This window comes from Labrus bergylta, chromosome 18 (assembly GCF_963930695.1).
Source record: "Labrus bergylta chromosome 18, fLabBer1.1, whole genome shotgun sequence".
NCBI lineage: Eukaryota > Metazoa > Chordata > Actinopteri > Labriformes > Labridae > Labrus > Labrus bergylta.
Genome location: NC_089212.1, coordinates 26,029,289 through 26,047,976, shown reverse-complemented (window position 1 = coordinate 26,047,976; position 18,688 = coordinate 26,029,289). Strand labels below are relative to the sequence as shown.

At 44.0% G+C, this 18,688-nt stretch overlaps 2 protein-coding genes across 8 annotated transcripts in view; one reads left to right on the top strand and one right to left on the bottom strand.

The window, feature by feature from the left end:
* Positions 1-18,688, top strand: part of LOC110002661 (ladderlectin-like) — a 191,065-nt gene that overhangs the window by 134,227 nt on the left and 38,150 nt on the right. The window lies entirely within an intron of this gene.
* numb (NUMB endocytic adaptor protein) overlaps positions 1-18,688 on the bottom strand; it is a 49,295-nt gene that overhangs the window by 18,554 nt on the left and 12,053 nt on the right. For all 6 annotated transcript variants that reach the window (XM_020658324.3, XM_020658328.3, XM_020658325.3 and 3 more), the window contains exon 2: positions 4,085-4,221. In XM_020658324.3, the coding sequence (XP_020513980.2) occupies positions 4,085-4,210 (126 nt within the window). In that variant the 5' untranslated portion in view covers positions 4,211-4,221. The remainder of the gene's footprint in view (positions 1-4,084; positions 4,222-18,688) is intronic.

Below are 18,688 nucleotides of genomic sequence, written 5' to 3'. Positions count from 1 at the left end.
TTCCTTACAGATACACAGACACAGAGTGACGCTGACCCACGCCTGTCAACCCCACCCTCCGGCCTGGCTATTTTCAGAGTGTGACGCCACGGCAGTGAGTCACACAGTCAACGTATTGTAATGCTACATGTGCACAAACACATCCATGGGTATGTGCAGAGAAACCTTTGTTTTGCTAAGGATGATAATAGTGATGTGAAGAGGCAGTGGTGGGTAGTGAAGACAATGGAAGCAGCAGCACAGCTAATAGCCGCTCAGCCCTGAGACGAGCTGAGGTACTTTGAGTAAATGCAGGAGGAGGCTTGAAGTGTCACAACAGATGCTACATTTAGCATCTTACTCCGTCCTGTTAGAAACTAGCTGGCAAAAACAATCTGGAGGCAGAAACCTTTACGTGTATCAGGGATGCTCCAAGCACCTTCAAAAAACAAACAAACCCTGTGCGGTGTGTCGTACAAGTGTAGGGTAATTTGTTCTGAATATTCAAGCTTTTTTCATGCCCACTCCAGGATTAGTTCTTCTCTGCACTAATCCCACAGTGGGCTAGGATTATATTCACTTTATACAGTATATCATACACTGAATTTATTTCCCTGCCTCTGCACTGTTTGTGTTCGACGAGGAAGAGACACAAGGTGACATGTTGTATTTACATTTCTTGCCCCTGAGGTGGATTTTTCCAGATGGAGAGGAGCCATCAGAGGTAACACAAAACAAACATCGAGCCCTTCATTTCCCATTCTGTAAACATTAGGCGAGCAGAAGTCAAGACAACAGCCAGACATTAAGACACAATAGTCCTGCGTTTCTCTCTCATGATTCACACAGATGTATATTTAACATTAAGGGACTTATGCTAATTCCTGTTCTTGCAGAGAGTCAGACTGACACAGGAAGTCAGGAGCTTGTATGGTAGTAAAAGCCCCTCAGCTAAGTTAAGAGTTAAACCTGCTCGCCTGGCTCTTTCTGAACTTCAGATCAAACCCAATCTGGGAACAATACATGCCTCCAGGAACAGACGTGATTTTCTCTGTATCCATTGTGCAGAAGTTATCTTGTAAAGTCTGATAATTAAGCCAAGAAATCACACAATATTATAACTAGGGCTCGACCGATATGAGATTTTTGAGGCCGATATCGACAAAAAACCTGATAGCCGATCTGCCGATATCTTTCGTCAATGTTTGATCTGTAGAGATAGATAAACACATTTATGACTTTTATTCCTCAAATGTTGTTATCAAACACTTGTGGAAAAGATTTATAATGAAGACGAGATGGTCACTCAACTGAAAGTAACAGAGCATGTACGTGCATCAACGCTTTACGATCTGCAGAGTGATGATGCTTGTTGCAATCCATATAGCGCCCTCTGCTGGTGGAAGAGAACTGCTAGTGTAATATAATGAAACTCAATTTAAATTCTAATTTACTGGTCAGTAAATCTCGAAATATCGGCGTATATCTGCGATAAAGTTAGCCACTGGATTTGCAAACATCGGCTAGCTGATTCATCGGTCGATCTCTATTTATAACTTTGTTTTTCCCTCCATGGTATCGAAACTATTATCAATATCATATTGTTTGACTTTTACAAAACAAACGACTAAATCTGAACAGTATCTCCTCGGCTGTGCGGCTGCAGACGCTGCTGGGAGTATTATCATCTGAAACCAAATTTACGCGATTACATAATTTCTAAATCGTCCCATCTACTCTCTTCTGTATTATCTATTCTAAAAAAAAACTTAAAACATCAGACAATAACGCTGATAAATCTGTAACAGACTGATATATCGTCTGGCCCTAACATACATTTATATCAGTATCAACTCACTGGAGATGGATTTACTGTCTTAAGTCCTCTCGATGTAATCCAAGCGGTTTCTAGGAATTAATTCAAGGTATTGAACATCAATCAGATCCAGTTGAAAATTCTGTCATATTCAACAGAAAGTCCGCCTTCAAACCTGTGAGCATCAAGCTGCACGTACGTTCATTTGCATAGAGATGAGACTGCATGGTTTAAGGTGTACAAAGGTCGTTAAAGACACTTTCTTTGTCGACTCTTTTTACATTTCTGTAAGCAGTTTCATCTAATCTCACATTCAGCTCAAGCTTTCACACATTTAAATACAGTCTACATTTTTCACCTTGAGTTATGAACAACTCTCTGTCAGTTTCATCTTAAAGACAACAATGTGAACATGAACGCCACTAGCACAGTGAGGAAGCTGAGGTTCAAACTAACGTGATCTATGCTCACATCCTGACTGGACAACACCTTCCCCCTCCACACCACATTTAAAGTCTTCTACTCTGCTGCATCTCCTCTCCCACCCTCTATTGGTTTCTCGTCAGTGAGGCAGTGAGCGATCTTTCCAACACATACAGGAGCAGACTCCTCTGAGGCACAGAGCAGGAGACCGGGAGCAGGAGGGGGAGGAGGGACACAGGAGCAGCATGGTAGGTTGCACCAGCACGATGAAAGCCGAGCGCAGAGGGGGGAACATGTTGGTGGAAGTGAAGTGTGTGAGTGGCTGTAGAAGTTATAATCAATACTCTACTTGAAGCCTTTGTGACTTTAGGAGTTTACAGAAAGATTTGCAGGGAGGACCACACCTTTCAACAATGATCAGGTACCTGAGTTTAAGGTTTCAAGGTCCACCTGTTAACTGGTCACAGTTACACAGACATTTCTCACTTCCTGTAGGAGGATCACTTAAAACTTTAAAATACAATTTTTATGATGTCACAGTTTACACTTTGCATAATGTTTCTTGTACTTTACTGCCGTGTGGTAAACACAAAGAGTAGCCTACAAAAGATAAAGTACTTCCTCAACCGAGAGTGTTTTGTTTGCATATGTCACATTGTAAATAAGTCCACATGTTGACAAAGCAGTCACTCCAGAGAAGCAGGAGGATTTAACTTTGTTTGTTTTCCCCACCTTTAGCAGTGGTCAGACTACTCCAATAGAGCGAAGCTTTCAAGGTGAGCTGCATGTGTGATCGCAAACAGCCACATTTCATAGTCTCTCGCTCTTAAGAGCAAGTGTGCAATTTCTGGGTGGCAAGTGGAATCTCGAGTTGACCCCATACATCCTCTTTTTCAAAAAAATACATTATTATACTTTTATTCAGAAACAGGACAGACGATAGAATCGGAAATCAGGGAGACAGAGACAGAGAGTGGGGAATGACATGCAGGAAAGTATCCACAGTGCTGAACTTCATATTTGAACCCAGGGCCGCAAGCTTCGAGGACCACAGCCTCTGTACATTGGGCATGCATACTAACCACTCTGCCACTAGCACCCCAGTTACTTCCACTTTTAGTTTTTCAATTCAACTCCCCACTCTCTCTCTAAGAGGAAACGGGACTAAGCAAACACAAACCACAACCTTTCTAATGAGCAATCCAAATGCATCGAGCGGCAAAAAACTTCCTATATTCTCAGGAAAACTTTCTCTTTCTCAACTCTGAGGGTTTTCAATTCCCCTTTTAGTCCAGGGTGGAGGGGGGTGCCATGTGATGAGAAGAAGCGTACCGTTGCACTGTTTGCAAAAGTCGAAGGCTTTGTTGCCAAAATACGGTGAACTCTCCCCTCCCGTCGGCTGCAGCACAGCATGTCCAGTCAGAGGGGTTTGAAACATTGTGTAGAGAGAAGCTGCATCGCCCACAGAGCTGCGCCCAGGAATTGTTATTTGTCAGCAATAATGAAACATTTTCTATCATTTTGCATATTTTACTTGGTGATTCAAGGAGGCCAGAAATCAATAGTACACACACATAAACACACACACACACACACACACATACACACATCATCCCACAGCTTTACAAAGCTCCAGCAGATAATGTTGCAACCTAGATAAAAGCTGTGCTCACAGTCTCTGAATGCTTATGATTAATCACAAGCAGCGTCCTTGGGGAGCCCGGCAGCGAGCGAGTTTCTTAGAGTGTGCTACAGTAAGGTCAGAGCTGCACTGTGTGTGTGAGAGAGACTGTGAGTGTGTGTGTGTGTGTGTGTGTGTGTTAGGTTCTGTATGCAGGTGTGTTTTTGTGTGAGAGAGAGAGTCACCTTGACTGCAAAGCTACATTTGCCGCTGCGGACCGCCTCCTCGTCTGTCTGCCACTGGTGCGGCCGACTCGACTCCGGCACGTAGACGTCTTTCTTCCGGCGGAAGCTCTGCCGTAGCTTATTCATCGCTGAGCTTCCTGTGAGTGAGGAAAGAGGGACATTTTATTAATCCAAGGGACGGGAGAAAGAAAATTGGTCTGTCTGCAGGAGCGAAATGAGAATGTGCCGCGCTGACAGGAAGGCTGGAGAAATGCCTCCAACGGTAAACAGTTAAAAGTGCAAAACTTTAGAAATAAAGAGTCAGGGAAATGTTCCAATTCACATGCAGGCAATGTTACAACACTGATTATTAGCCAACTTCCTCATCACGGATGAGTGGCTGGTGATTGTGCAGAACCAGCGCAAGATTACTGCTTTTGTGCGTCGTGTTCAGTGACTGTAAACAGACGAAATTTATATACAGACTTCAGTGAACACTGTACAGTAGGCTGTTGTCTCTCACAAGGAGGAAGTAATATGTTGCCGCCTGGGTCTCTGTTGTGTTAGGAGCCAGGGTGGGAGGGCAGGATAAAAAAGGGAACAGAGGACATCGAGGGCAGTATGCTGCTGCGACCGAGAGACTGTTTTATATAGAGAGATGCACCAATCCTACTTTTTAAGTCCCAACACAGATCGTCCTTAACGTGTTGAGAAATACATTTCCAGAATGACGGCACTGTTTCCAGGTTTTGTGATCGGGGTTGGCATCAAGCTGGTCTAGCTATTTCAGTCAGGACCAGTCTGATATCTGATACCAGGATCAGATCGGTGCATCCCTAGATTAGACCAGGCCTCAAATCATTTTCAAAGACAGTCAACAATCACCTTGATTGCTTAAGAAGTTTGAATGTCTTCAGTAAACAAGGAATTACACTGTTATAATGAAACTCTTTTGCCTATATAATAAACATTTTATGCACTTTAAGGACAACACAAACAATTTCTTAACAGACATAATTTTTTCTTTAAAAAGGTGTTCTAAGCGATTAATCATGGTTTTGAGCAAAGTGCCGTTTTAAACAGAAATCCTCTAAAAGTCTTAAAACAGCACAATTAATTAGGCTAAGAGCTCCACTCTAAATGATGCGGGCGTGTCCTCTTGGCTCTGGGAGGAGATTAGGAGGCACAAGAAAGCAGAGACCCAATTAAAAGTTGCTGATCCAAACTAGAGCTGAGAGGTGCATCCATCATCGAAAAGGCCTGGGTCACCTCGACCACGGCGACTCATAACGCGGGTCCAAAGGTCATCGAGCCGTGCAGTGCTAGCTTTTGACTCGTGAGCAGAATGTACTCCTTGACTAACAATTTATACCCATTAACATCTGAGCTGATGAGGATTGACGGGATTAAAAGGTCTTTAATCCAGGAGGGCTGACTGTCCACACACACACGCACACACACGCACGCAGCAGTGTTCACTCACACACATGCTCACAGACACCACACACACATATGCATGCCTCACTTAAATACACACACACAGGACTGAGCTGTGTGTTTGCACAGTGAAACCTGTCCTGTAGAAAGTGTGTATGAGGTGAGGCTCTCTTATCTGTCCATAACAGACTCCAGAGCTCTGTGTGCAGCACACAAAAGAGCTTTCAGTCCTGACCCCGTCCAGCCAAACAAACACAAACACATCAAACTTCCTGCTGTCATTGAAGACGGGACCTGGAGAGGACCTTGGACTCAGGAATCACTCAAGAGTCTAATTCTGCCCGTGCAGTCGCATATTTCTGATCTCCAAAAAGAGTGCACCTGAAGGAGCGACACAAAGAGATAAAGTTGCTGCTTACTTCATTTAATAAGAAGGGCGTTTACATTGTTATCACAATGTGAGAATTGGCAATAAACAAAAGTCTGAATTTTCTTGGATGTGAGCAGGCATTGCTTTCTCACTGAGCATGTTTACATTTTACCTGTTGGACTGAGGCCTGAGTTTAACATTTTCACATCATTTTGATTCAGTCAGATGTAGCTTCAGCTAGCTGTCAGCTCCGCTCTGACTAATTTGTACCAATTTATGTGTGAATAATAATGTTGTCTTGTAAAAAGGTTCAGTACAACGTCTTTATTGTAGCTGGTCCCTTCAATAAGTGGAGGTATGGCCAACCTTGCAAGTCAGCAGATTTACTGAATGAAAAATGGTGCCAAACTAGAGCTGGAGTAAATTAGCACAACATCTAAATATACAATTCAGTGGATGTGTCCTGTGTGAAACTGGCAGTGACACTCGCTCCTCTGACTCAGCTGCACGCCTCTGTTTGAGAAGCAGGAATAAATCAGTCATGATTATTTTTATTGTGTCCATGACAGACTTCAGAAAACTTCAGTAATGACAGCAGTTTACTCTCATCAGTCTGAAGAACTTCCACACGACTGAGGAGCGTTTAGTGGGAATGGACTCACACATGGACATGCTCTCTTACTTGAACTACTCCATTGGGTTTGGGTAAGTAGGGGGGAGCCTGGATTAACTTGTAGGAGGAGGACAAGTCTTACATCATGAGGACTGTTTCGGACTGCTAATGTCACAACAACATACATAAAGCAGGTTTTCCTGCATTTAAAACCACAAGACAGGCGCCCCCGACATACACAGTGGTTAGAGCGACCGCCACATGTACTGAGGCTGTAGTCCTCCAAGCGGGCGGCCCAGGATCGATTCCGAACTGTGGCCTCTTTCCCGCATGTCATTCCCCTCTCTCTTTCTACCTGATTTCTGACTCTATCCACTGTCCTATCTCTCCAATAAAGGCACAAAACGCCCCAAAATAAATCTTTAAGAATACTGCAAAAGCTGCCAGGTTTGTAAAATGATCATGATCAACAGCTTCCTGAAAACACCAGCGAAATGACAAAAACATGGGTTCAGATTTCAGGAATCCACATTTATTCAACGTGAGAAACTGCTCATAAATCCAGTAGCACCTTCGTTGTCGAGTGTAAATATCAAATGTTATCACATTTTTTTTACAGAGTAAAGTCTTAGTCCGTCTCTACACTTTGTCTTGCACTGCTCTTCACAAAGAAATCTCATCTTGACTCAATAAAGGATGAATGAAGGAGTAGATTATACCATCCCTCTGTGGTGCAGCCGCACTCCTTTGTCCATTGTCTATTGTCTTCAGTGACACTCAAAGAAAATCAAAGCTCTTGAGTCATCTTCGGTGTCGTAATACGACTTCACCAGGTTAGTCTGAAAACAGGGACAGGAACATCTAAGTGAGGTGTGAAGCAGCTGCTAAGATGTGTAAAAGCACCTGAGCTGACTGCAGGTGACACGGTGCAGAGAACCCCAGTGTGTCTGTGCACACACACACACGCACGCACACACGCACTCGCACACACACACGCACACACAAGTTGTAGCCTGCAGGAGAGTGAAGTGTTTGAAAACATGACGACTGTGTGAGACGAGAGGAAAATATTGCTTCATCTCTCTCTCTCTCTCTGTGCGAACACACCCGTTTATTTAGGTCATATCATGTTTGGGCTCACTGCAGTGCCAGAGACAGGCTGCATGCTGCACGCTGCCAGCCTGCGGAGTGAAGAGGACGAGCAGGAGGAGAACTCATTTGTCAGCTCATGAGCACCTCGTCTTTGCTGCAACAATTTGAAACACGTCTGCAGGCAGGCGTCGCATGCAAATGTTGTCGCCTAGAATTCACTCGTCTTTAGATACGAGACACCAAGACACCAATCAGTAACAGACCGGGCGACATTTTCATACGTAAACAAGGCAGTTAGTCTTTACACATCTTTAAGAAAACGAGTGTTTATGATGCTGTAACAACAACAACAAGGCATCTCTATTAAACTGCCTCTCTCCAGAATTTGACACAGCTGTGTTTTCATGCTGGTGAACCAGTTTGCCAACTTGACAACCGCACAATTCCTACAAATAACTACCAGATGGAGGTACATTTCAGAGCTGTCTGTCTGTTCAGTCTTCTCATCGTCTCAGTCAAACACTGTCAGAAAACTGTTGAAATGTTAAGAGCTGTATTTGAGGGGTGTGGCGAGATGTGGTGACATGACATCTGAGGATATTAAAACAACCAGTTTATTGTAAAGGTGAAAACTGTCTCAGGATATGACTACACAGACACATAGTGGCAGCCCTCATGACGGAGTCTGATGTTGAACTGGAATATCTGCCTTTCATTTAAAGGAAATATCATCTATTATCAAGCCATTTTCACATCTGCAATCCTGAAAATATCTAGATAATGTCAGGAGGACTGCTCCGGATATTCTCCTGACCTGGATGTTCACACATGCACCTCACAGTGGGAGACTGTACCTGTCAGACAGGAGGGGGGGCGGAGTCTCCTGAGGTAAGAAATGACTATAGGACGCCATAATGAGAATATCATATGTCTTTATATCAATCACTCAGGCTGAAGTTTGAGAAGAATTCGGCTGTTTGTGTTCACACATGACGCTCCTCCAGCACATATCAGTAGTTTTCTGCAAGTTTGAAGGCTGAGTTTAATATCTTTAATTTGATGCTCAGGCTTGTTTTTGTTTTTACAGCTTCGTGATCAATGTAGAACAAATACTTAGATATACAGTTATACAATAAAACATAAAGTCAGCTCTTGCAGCAGACTCATTTATTAACCATGATCAAGTTAAAACTTTGCTGAAATAACAAACTAGTACTTTGTTTACTACACTTGCAGAGAGAGAGCGCTATGTAAACAGCAACAACCTGGGATTAACCTTTCAAAGTAGAGCGGTAGGTCAAAGTCACACATGTTCATTATCCCATGTCAAACAGAGCGCGTGTGTGCATGAAATCTGCATTAGCTGCAGTAACGGCAGCATTAGGTAACTCCTTTCAGTGCGAGTAAAGTTGGCAGGAAGGTGAGTGAGTGAGTGGGATGGAGGCCAGGCAGACTGAGTGAGCAGGAGCACAGCGTGGGATGAGGAGGAGGGGGGGGGTCTGGCTGTGTCCGCCTGGTGCAGAGGACCAGAGAAGGTTTTTGGACAGGCGGTGGTCATGTGAGGTGGGTTTGGCCATGAGCCAGAGAGAAGGAAACTGAAGCAAAGACGGAGCAAGAAGTAAAGACAGAGCGGGGAAAAGACGGCTGAAGAAGAGAAGAAAAAAAAGACAGAGGGAGGTTCAAGTCCAGGATGGAAAAGGCTGTTTAAACACATTTCCCCTCAGGTTTGGTTCAAAATAAAGATAACATTCTCCTCACAGTAACAGTGTGTCTTTGAAAGCTGCTTTTACAAGAATTTAAAAGAAACATGTGATCAACGTAAAGCAAACGTGCAGAAGAACTGAGAGTCACTCAGGCCTCTGAGTCTGCAGAATAATTCACACAGTTTTATGATCTTCGTTGGTATTAATGGAAATAGCACTGAGAGTTACACTGGTGTAATCCTTTCATGTCAGACAGACAAATACAGCTAAATATAAATGGAGTGACCTCTAAATGTTGCTGTTAGCACATCTACAAAGCAAAAGCAGAAGCCACAGAGGAACACTTTCCCCACTGAGACAAACCAAGATATTATTCTTTATAAAACAAGCTGTGTTAGGACTGCATTTTGGTCTATTGAAGGTCATGTCTTTGGGTTTATTTCTCTGTTTTTCAGGCTGTTAAGACCTTTTTTTTTTAAATCTCATAACAAAAAAACGAAGCATAACACACATATGGCCTCAATTATTTAAGCAACACAGGGGCATGACAGGTGAAATATCACAGATCACAAACAGAACTCTTTGGAGGGAAAAGTAACAACATCTCCAATGACTAGTTTTTAAATGAAATAAAAAAGTATTTATTGACTTTCTTCAGCTATAAAATGAAGTGAAAGGAGGATACAGACGCGTGAAGGAGGATTGGGAAAGTGATGGAGCTTTCACACGTTCGCACTAAACTCCTGAAAACTTCCAGAAATGTTCAGGGTGAGTCAAAAGTTTGAACGCACTCAGTCGAATGTTTCACTCTGACTCTACCCTGAATTTTCAAGCCATTTTTCACTGAAGTCGGGGTGAGCTGATGTGAGAAAAACAGCAGGACATTTTCAGTAAAGTTCACTGCGAGCGAGCAGGAGGGGAAGATGACGTTCTCCGTGCATAATGAATTGATGGTTCTCACTTGGTCGTTGAGATCTGGCATCCTGTAGTTCCTTAAGCACGCGTAATGAAAAAGCTTTTCTATTTGCCAATATTTTTCTCCGCTATTTTGTTGATACAGTGGATATGTCAAGCTACACGTAGCACTGATATGAAGGCAGAAAATCCTCATAAGCATCAGACTGAGTTGCTTTGTCTGCTACTTCTGTGTTGTTCTTATTACGTCTTGTACATCCTCCTCAGACACCCCCTCCCCCCCTGTATGACAGGGATTGACTCCCGCTGTAAGTTACATTTGTGAACAAGGAAGTCAGATTTCAGGAGCAGCATGTTTTAAAAATCTCGAGACATTTTCAGGAGTACATGTGCTTTAGACGGGGGCCAGAGAGAAGAGGGGACGGGGGGGTGAGGGTTCAGGAAAGCAGGATCTGAACCCTGCTGGAGCTGTCACAGCTCCTACAGTTTGCCGGCGTGAAGATCACTGGCTGTTCTCCTATGAGCACTAATGAGGACGATTACACAAGGTCCATTTATACTCGCTCTGTGACTGTATACGAGGAAACAAGCTACTTTGAATAACAGAAAGAACGAAGCATGGGGCTCCTTAACAAGCTTTCAAATGCAATATGATCAACATAGCAGACAAAGTGGACAACTATGGACAGAAAAACAGAAGGAGAGAGATGAACTAAAGAGATGGGAAGGAAAAGGACTTTTTCCACAGTCTGTGTTCTGCTGCTGCTGCTGCTGCTGCTGCTGCTTGGGAAAAAAAAGAGAGGGAGTTCTGCTGCTGGCTGTAGATGTAACAGTATTTGAATAATCTCTCCAGGAATGGAAAACTGATTAATCCTTGCAGAAGGATCCCAGGGATGAGTACAGCGGTTTGGTTTCAAAGAAGAGATACAGAGGGAGGGAGGAAGGGAGGGAGGCAGAGGCCAGGAGAGTGAGTGAGCGTGAGAGCAGGAGACAGAGGAAGAGAAAGAATGGGCTGCAGCTCAAGACAAAAAGACTCCACTGTCCGTCTGTCTCCTCTCATGACTCACCCCGCCACAGCGCCAGGCGTTACTCTTCATCCGGTGTTACACCGTACTCTTTAAGGGAATTCCATGTTATCTGAGTTTCTAGTTTGGAGAGCAACAGGGCGATAGCAGAGCCTCAATCACCAAGGCCGGCCAGCCATCCATCCGTAATGCAGAGCACGCCTGGCCGCCCGGCATATCTGCAAGGCGCTGTTATCTGGGAGCCAGCCGACACGAGGTGATAGCGCCTCAGTCTGCTCCGCTCGCAAAATGTCCGAATGAAGAGAGAATTTGAAAAATGCTGTAACCGTGGTAATCCAATTTTCCGGGCCCTGGTTTGTAGCTTGGCCTGCTTACGTAAAAAAGAGCAGTAGAGAGAGAAAAAAAAACGAGGAGGAAAATGTGGATGAAAGTGTGCAATGCATCACAAGGAGGGGAGAGGCTGAGAGAACCCTGATGTCCAGGAGGAGGGTCAAAGGTCAGGGCAATTCTGCTGATAAATGGTAACAACAAGACCAGCTTCATTCTCTTTCTCTTTAATACCATTAACTAGGAATTCCCATTAAAAGTCGGGCGTCTGACCATCAGTAGAAAATGGCCCACTCACATTTTATCACTAGTCCTTTCTGTTTAACTCACACCAAGTTATGCCGGACAAACAAAATGGGAAGCTGTTAACTTAACAAACTGAGCCTCTGAATGACCTCGCTCTGTGTTTATGATTAACAGGGTTTCCACAAAGGACTGAATTATCTCTACAGAGCTCAAAAACAAACGGACCTGATGATGAAAACTATTAAAGGCACTGAGAGGTTTCTCTCTGTAATGATAACAGGTGAGGCTGGTAGGTGAGCTTGGTTTTAAAGAGTCAGGAAACTCCACAAAGTCTGAGCGAAAAATGTTGCTGTTTGCGTTCACACTTTAAGGAGTTTTGTGCAAGTGTGAAATAACCATTACAGGTAAAACATGGCATTCATGCAAGCTGATATAATGGTTCAACACGGGGGCTTAACTGCCAAAAAAAGCTTCATATTAAACAGCAGAATCCAACTTAACAAACAATAACACCTGTTACCGCCCAACCAATGAGGAACACACAAAGCTGTCAACAACTACAGAGTTACTATAGTTGTGAGGTTACTGCTCGGGGCTGTGATCGAGTCAATGACAGTCTGATATTGACCGTAAACGTTCAAGTACAAGAGAACAATGTGAGACAGGGAGTCCAGCTGATTCTCTTCATTAATGCTAATCGTTGATGCTAACCCCCTTAATGTGATATTCTGGGTCACATGAATCACTTCAGACTAATTACACAGTTGGCAGTTTGACTTAAATGGAGTCATTATATACGGTATGCTAATGCTACATAGCTACTATCACTGTTTTAAAGAGCGTGTAGGATTCTGCAGCACCACATTGCTGCCACATTTGGGTCCAGATGTCTCTAACAATGCAGTGCATCCATAGCACAGATACGTTTCTCTCTGATGTGATGTGTGACTATTAGGGGTGTAAAGGTACACATACTCGGACCGGACCGTTTCGGTACAGGGCCTTCGGTCCGGTCCGCACGTGGACCAATCCGAGTACTTGCAGAACAGAAGTACTTTAATCTGTGTTCCCACACGGACCGCAAAGCGGGAGGACACCTCAGGGTGGAGGAAAGCTGCGGCCGCTGGTATGGGACAGAACTTTTAGTTAGTAACTTGTTAAAAAGTTCAAACATCAACTGTGCAAACTGTGCAGATTACTAGTTCCTCGAGTCCTGTTGGTTTGGACTGTCGCATTTAACAGGGATGGAGTTCATTTTACAGACTGATTCTTAAGTTTCGTTTTCACCGAAACCTTACCGAACCGAAATTTTTGTGTACCGTTACACCCCGAGTGACTATCTATCTCCTTTAATGATTTTGGAAGGGGCGTTTCAATAAAAGGTATTCATTTCTGTGATCTTCAATATGTGCCCATAGGGAACTCAAACATGATGAAAGAAATGCTGCAGATCCAAAGACCACATGTAAACCAAACTTGACTTTCTATGCCCGCTGGGTACAACTGTAAATATCCTCCAAATGTAGTCCTAACTTGAGAGCGAGCTAAAATAATAAAAATACAGAAATGACTCAGCAGGAAAATTAGTCAGTGTTTTTATTTCTTAAAAAGTATTTTAAGGGGGTTCAAAAATATTTCATGGACAGAACGAGCGCCAGAGAGGCAAAGAAGAGGACTCAGTATGAATGGGGTGGTACTCAACAGAGGAAGGAAATGTGGGAATAGAGACGCTGGCTACTGTTTGCATGGCTCACTCGCTCCCTGCCTGACACTGAATCATTTCAGAGTCCTTCAATCTGTTCCCTGCCCCCAGCAAGACATGATGACCTCCGTTTCCTGAGCACACATGACTGCCGGGGTTAGGGTTGAGACAGAGAAAGAAAAATAGGGGCCACGCTGCTGCTCTGGGGATATTGAGTTGCTTTTTTTCTCTCCAGTGAGTCTATCTGTGTGTGTGTGTGTGTGTGTGTGTATGTACATCAGTTTTTTGTGTGGTCACGCTTGTGTTAAGTGTGTGTAGCATGGAATTAGGGGGCCCATCCCAACAGCAACTCAGAAAGTCGTTCGGCCATTCAACAGGGAGAGCCACACATCACTGTGGGCAACAGCTGAGGCCACATCTGAACGAGCAGGGCAGTACCCTGGCACCGGGGAGTGGCATATCACTGTCACAGCGTCTTCTCCACTCAGGCGTGCCCCGGCTGTGATTCAAAGTCTGAATCGATAAAATGAATCTGGCCTGGTTTCCACCGCACTGCATCCTTAAGATTTATGTCCCTTGCACTTGATATAGAAGAGCATTTCTGTGAAAGTTTTTTTTTTTTTTTTTTTTTAAACTCGCCAGAGGAGATAGTTTGCCAAATAGAGTAGAGTTTCCAGTGAAGGTACTATGGAGCTGTAAACACTATGGAGGGGGGGGGGGGGGGGGGGGCTGCAGACTGAAAGCACTGGCTAGCTAGGAGGGGTTAGATGAAGACTCCTGAGTGCTCCAACTCCATCAATCTTGGTTCCTCTTTTTGGCACACTGCCTCTAGGGACACAATAGATACCTCCTAATGTGGCAGGACCAGCAAAGATGTCTTTACCAAGTTGCACAGGTACTGACAAGGTGGAGGTTAGTTTTATGGCTGCAGAAAAATACATTTTCACCACTGTAGTGTTTTTCATTTGTTGTCAGAAACTGATACAAACTGACCCAGATGAAGACTTACTACTCAACCCTCCACAATACCAGATAATCTGGGTCAAATATTCTTCCCAATAAATGTCCCCTAAAAGAATCCATCTCTGATCATAAGGAGGGTTAAATAAGGTTTAAAACTTTCAGAGCCTGAAGTATTTGTTTAGATCTTGCAGCTCGAGTGGTTTGTTCCTTTTCTGACCTTTAGCCGTCCTTCTTCTTCCTGTCTCTCAATTACTTTGAGGAGAATCAGTATCTTGCTTCATTGTTAGAGGGACTTCAGTGTAAAGCAAACTGTGTGACAGAAGCTGAACCTCCCCACAGGCGATCACCCAGAGTGAACTCTACAAGACGTGACCTCTGCTGGGAGACTTTGAGCCAACCTCAGAGCATAAAAGCTACTCATGGAAAATATGTTTACTTTTTCCCCCATGACATCACACACACACACACACACACACACACACACACACACACACACACACACACACACACACACACACACACACACACACACACACACACACACACACACACACACACACACACACACACACACACACACACACACACACACACACACACACACACACACACACACACACACACACACACACACACACACACACACACACACACACACACACACACACACACACACACACACACACACACACACACACACACACACACACACACACACACACACACACACACACACACACACACACACACACACCAACTGACAAATGTAAACACTCTAAAAAACACAAAGCCCAAGAGAGACAGCTGACTACAGCGTCTTAAGGCCCCCGAGCCAAAAACAGGCCCATTAATCAGCTTTGGTGTTTTTAAGAGAAGTATAAAGTGCTGTAAGAAGAGTTGCAGCAAGGTGGAGGAATAAGGCCAAAACTCTACTCCTTTTATCCTATTCTATCCATGAACTGCACTTACCTAAGGAGGTCAATGTTACATATTCACCAGGCCTCAGTAAAGCGCTGTTAATACATGATCTATTAATCCCGATTTATGGCTGGCTCACATCAAAAACAGCAAGCATTAGCACATTTATAGAGTCTCAGAGGACAGATACTGATCAAAGATTGTAGTTTACACCCCCAGGCTTTGCCTCAACTTATAATATATGGCAGCTTACTGATCCTGCAGACTAAAAAAAACTGATAACTGGCTGTTCTCAAGTCAGGGCGCAGAGGGCGCACGTGGATGAGAGAGAAGGGGGGAGACCGTCACAATCTGAAAGCTTTGGTTAAAGTCCCATGTCTCGACATTTACTTTACAAGCAACAGGTCATAATCTATCTAGAGAGCTGTTGTGGAAAAGAGAAGGTGAGGTTTGAACCCCTGACTGAATGTTTATGCTCTGTCAAATCATATCCAATCAGACAGGCATGACTGTTAATGTTGGGGTGCCTTGAACATCCATTCAGGCCAGGAGGGGGAAACTGAAGCAGGTATAAAAAATGTCAGACACTAAAAAATGAGCAAACGTGTCACTTGATTTATTGCCTCCCCCCCACCTCTTCATTATGAGTTTAAGGACTTTATGTTCATTTTTTAAATAATAAACTATTTTGCAGTTAAAAAAGAAGAAGCCGTTTTCACATGTGCACCAAGGCAGACTGGCGCTGAAATGTCCCTGAGTTGGTTATTCACACATGTCCCCCCATCAGGAGATAATCCTCGTCAGAGGGGAACAATGTGAAAAGCGGTGGACAAAGCAACAGAGTCCGCTTTACAACGCTGCAATGAGAATTTATGCCTTCACATCAATGCTATGAGTAGTTTGGTGCAGTTGGACGTTAAGAGCGGAGAGAAACATTCTGGCAAACAGAAAACATAATGAAGCAGTTTCATTACATGGGTAGAGATCACACCGCTGCGTACAAACAGTCTGTGGTTGTGTGCCGATCGCAGGAGAGAAAAATCAACACCCTCTACTGCTTACTTTTGATTCATTTTCTTGAATATTTTCTGCTGCGTTCTCACATCAGCTCACCCCAACGTCATGCGGAAGATCTGCTAGGGGGGGTGTCAGTAAAAATTCCAGGTAAAGTCGGAGGGAAAGATTCTGGAGTTTGAGTGAAAGCAGCAAAATAACTTAAAGCAGGGTAAACATTTCTAAACTGTCTGAACGTTTATGGAAATTTTGATGGAAATTTGATAAGCGTTAAAACAGACAAACCATTTGTGACTTGTTCAACAGGTCTGGTTGTAAACCCTCCGATTAGTATGCAGAAGTGAAATCAGACGTCACAGCGCACTCCTCTCAGATGTTATCAATAGTTGTGCCATGTGTTTCAGGCAGTCTGTGGCGTACTTCATGCACATTTGTCGCCCCGGTCCTCAGCTATCACCAGCAACATTTAGCACTCAGCTCTCCCTCTGCCCCAGCAGCTACGTCAATTCTCATTTAACCACATCATCAGAGCCATGTGACACAGCCGTAGCTGCTGGGTTTCAGACGCACAGTCATTGCTGCTGACATGCACAGACTGTTGGCAGTTTTGAAAAAGCAGAGCGCTGTTTCAAAGTCCCTTTAGGTCCCTTTAGTCGACTGTGACTTCTTCCAGTGAGTTTAATCATGCTTCTAAAACATCAGCATCACCCGTCATTTACAGTAAATATCTGATGATTTACCCTCCTCCCGTCCCCTCAGTTAAGACGACCCAGAGGAGAAGTCAACCCTGCAGCTGCCAAATGACGTTACATCTTTAAAGGAGCTATGATTATAGGGAGGCAAACGCTCAGTTAACAGCAACATTCATCGATTAGACTTATTATGTGATCACAAACTTAAAAAAAGTAAAGGGGAGTCTATTTCAGCTTCAAAGAAAAACTACAAAGAGGGAGAAATGATGCAGTGATCTGAGCCAATTAACTCGCTCCCATAACGAGCTTCGGAGCCGATCCAGGAGGAATTAAAGTGCATAGGGTATTTTTATATCCTATGTGTGGTACTAATGCATAAAGGGAAAGTTAAATCGGGCTGTTGGTGGAGGTTTGCAGTCCTCACAATGTGCTGGCAGCTGGTACTGATGACTAAAGAAAGCTGGCGGTTTCTGCCATTTATGATGAATACAATTACTTCTTGGTAAACAGAGATGACAGAGCAGACACCTTTTACAGCAGCGGGAGGTCAGCGTCTCTACATATGATGCAAATGAGTCAGTGCCTGTATGTTAATATGAAAACAGAGTGAGCTAGATGTTCATGCAGGATGCAAACTGGAGGCTAAATATTTTCCTGCCCACAATAATACATAATAAACAACATTATCACGCCTATTAAAGATATTGTACTGGTGTTTATTTGAGGCCAGAAAATCCCAGCAGCAGGCTATGTGAGTGAATGAGAGGCGAGGGAAGCCCTGCAGAGAGGAATGGTGTCAGCATGTGTGTTCAGTGAGTGATGAAGAGCCGTCACTCTTCACTGCTCCCCCAATCATCATCTCGACATGGCTGCAGGGAGAAGATGTATGCTGCAGGGGCCTGAGACACTGCACTGCTGACTTCTGACATCCACACACACTTTTCACACGTTGTGAAGCGTCTAGTGTACACTAGAGAACATGTTTGTCGCTTAGATACCAAACACAGATGCACAGGAAGAGCGAGACAGAGAGGGGAAACACCCACAAGTGACAGAGAGAGGGGAAGAAAAACAGAGACGGGGCAGAGAAAGAGGAGACAGCGTGAAGCAGATTCAAAAGGGGGTGAAGAAAAAGACACTGAGCAGAGCGAAACAGGACGAGGAGAGGGACAGGAAACTGATCACACAGAGAAATACTCGAAGAAAAGTCGATATCACACAGAGAGGCCACTCGATGGTTCAGAGCTGCAGAGTCAATACATGGTCAATAATATTGTTTTTCATCCCAACAAATATAATCGTAAATGACAGCACTGTGGTCCATTATAGTGTGTGCTGGTGTGTGTGTGTGTGTGTGTGTGTGTGTGTGTGTGTGTGTCAGAAGCAGTATTTGTCCAGCAGCAGGCACGATGAGAGGATGGAGTTGAACAGGAACTTCCTGCTGAGTGAACGGACACTGAATCACTACACTCATCAAGCCAAGGCACACAGAAGCACACTCTCACACACTCACTCACTCACAAAATAATTTTCTCTCTCGCTGACTCACCCTCTAAGTCGGGTGAATTGATCTTCTAACATCTCCAATTATAACAAATTAAGCCGGCC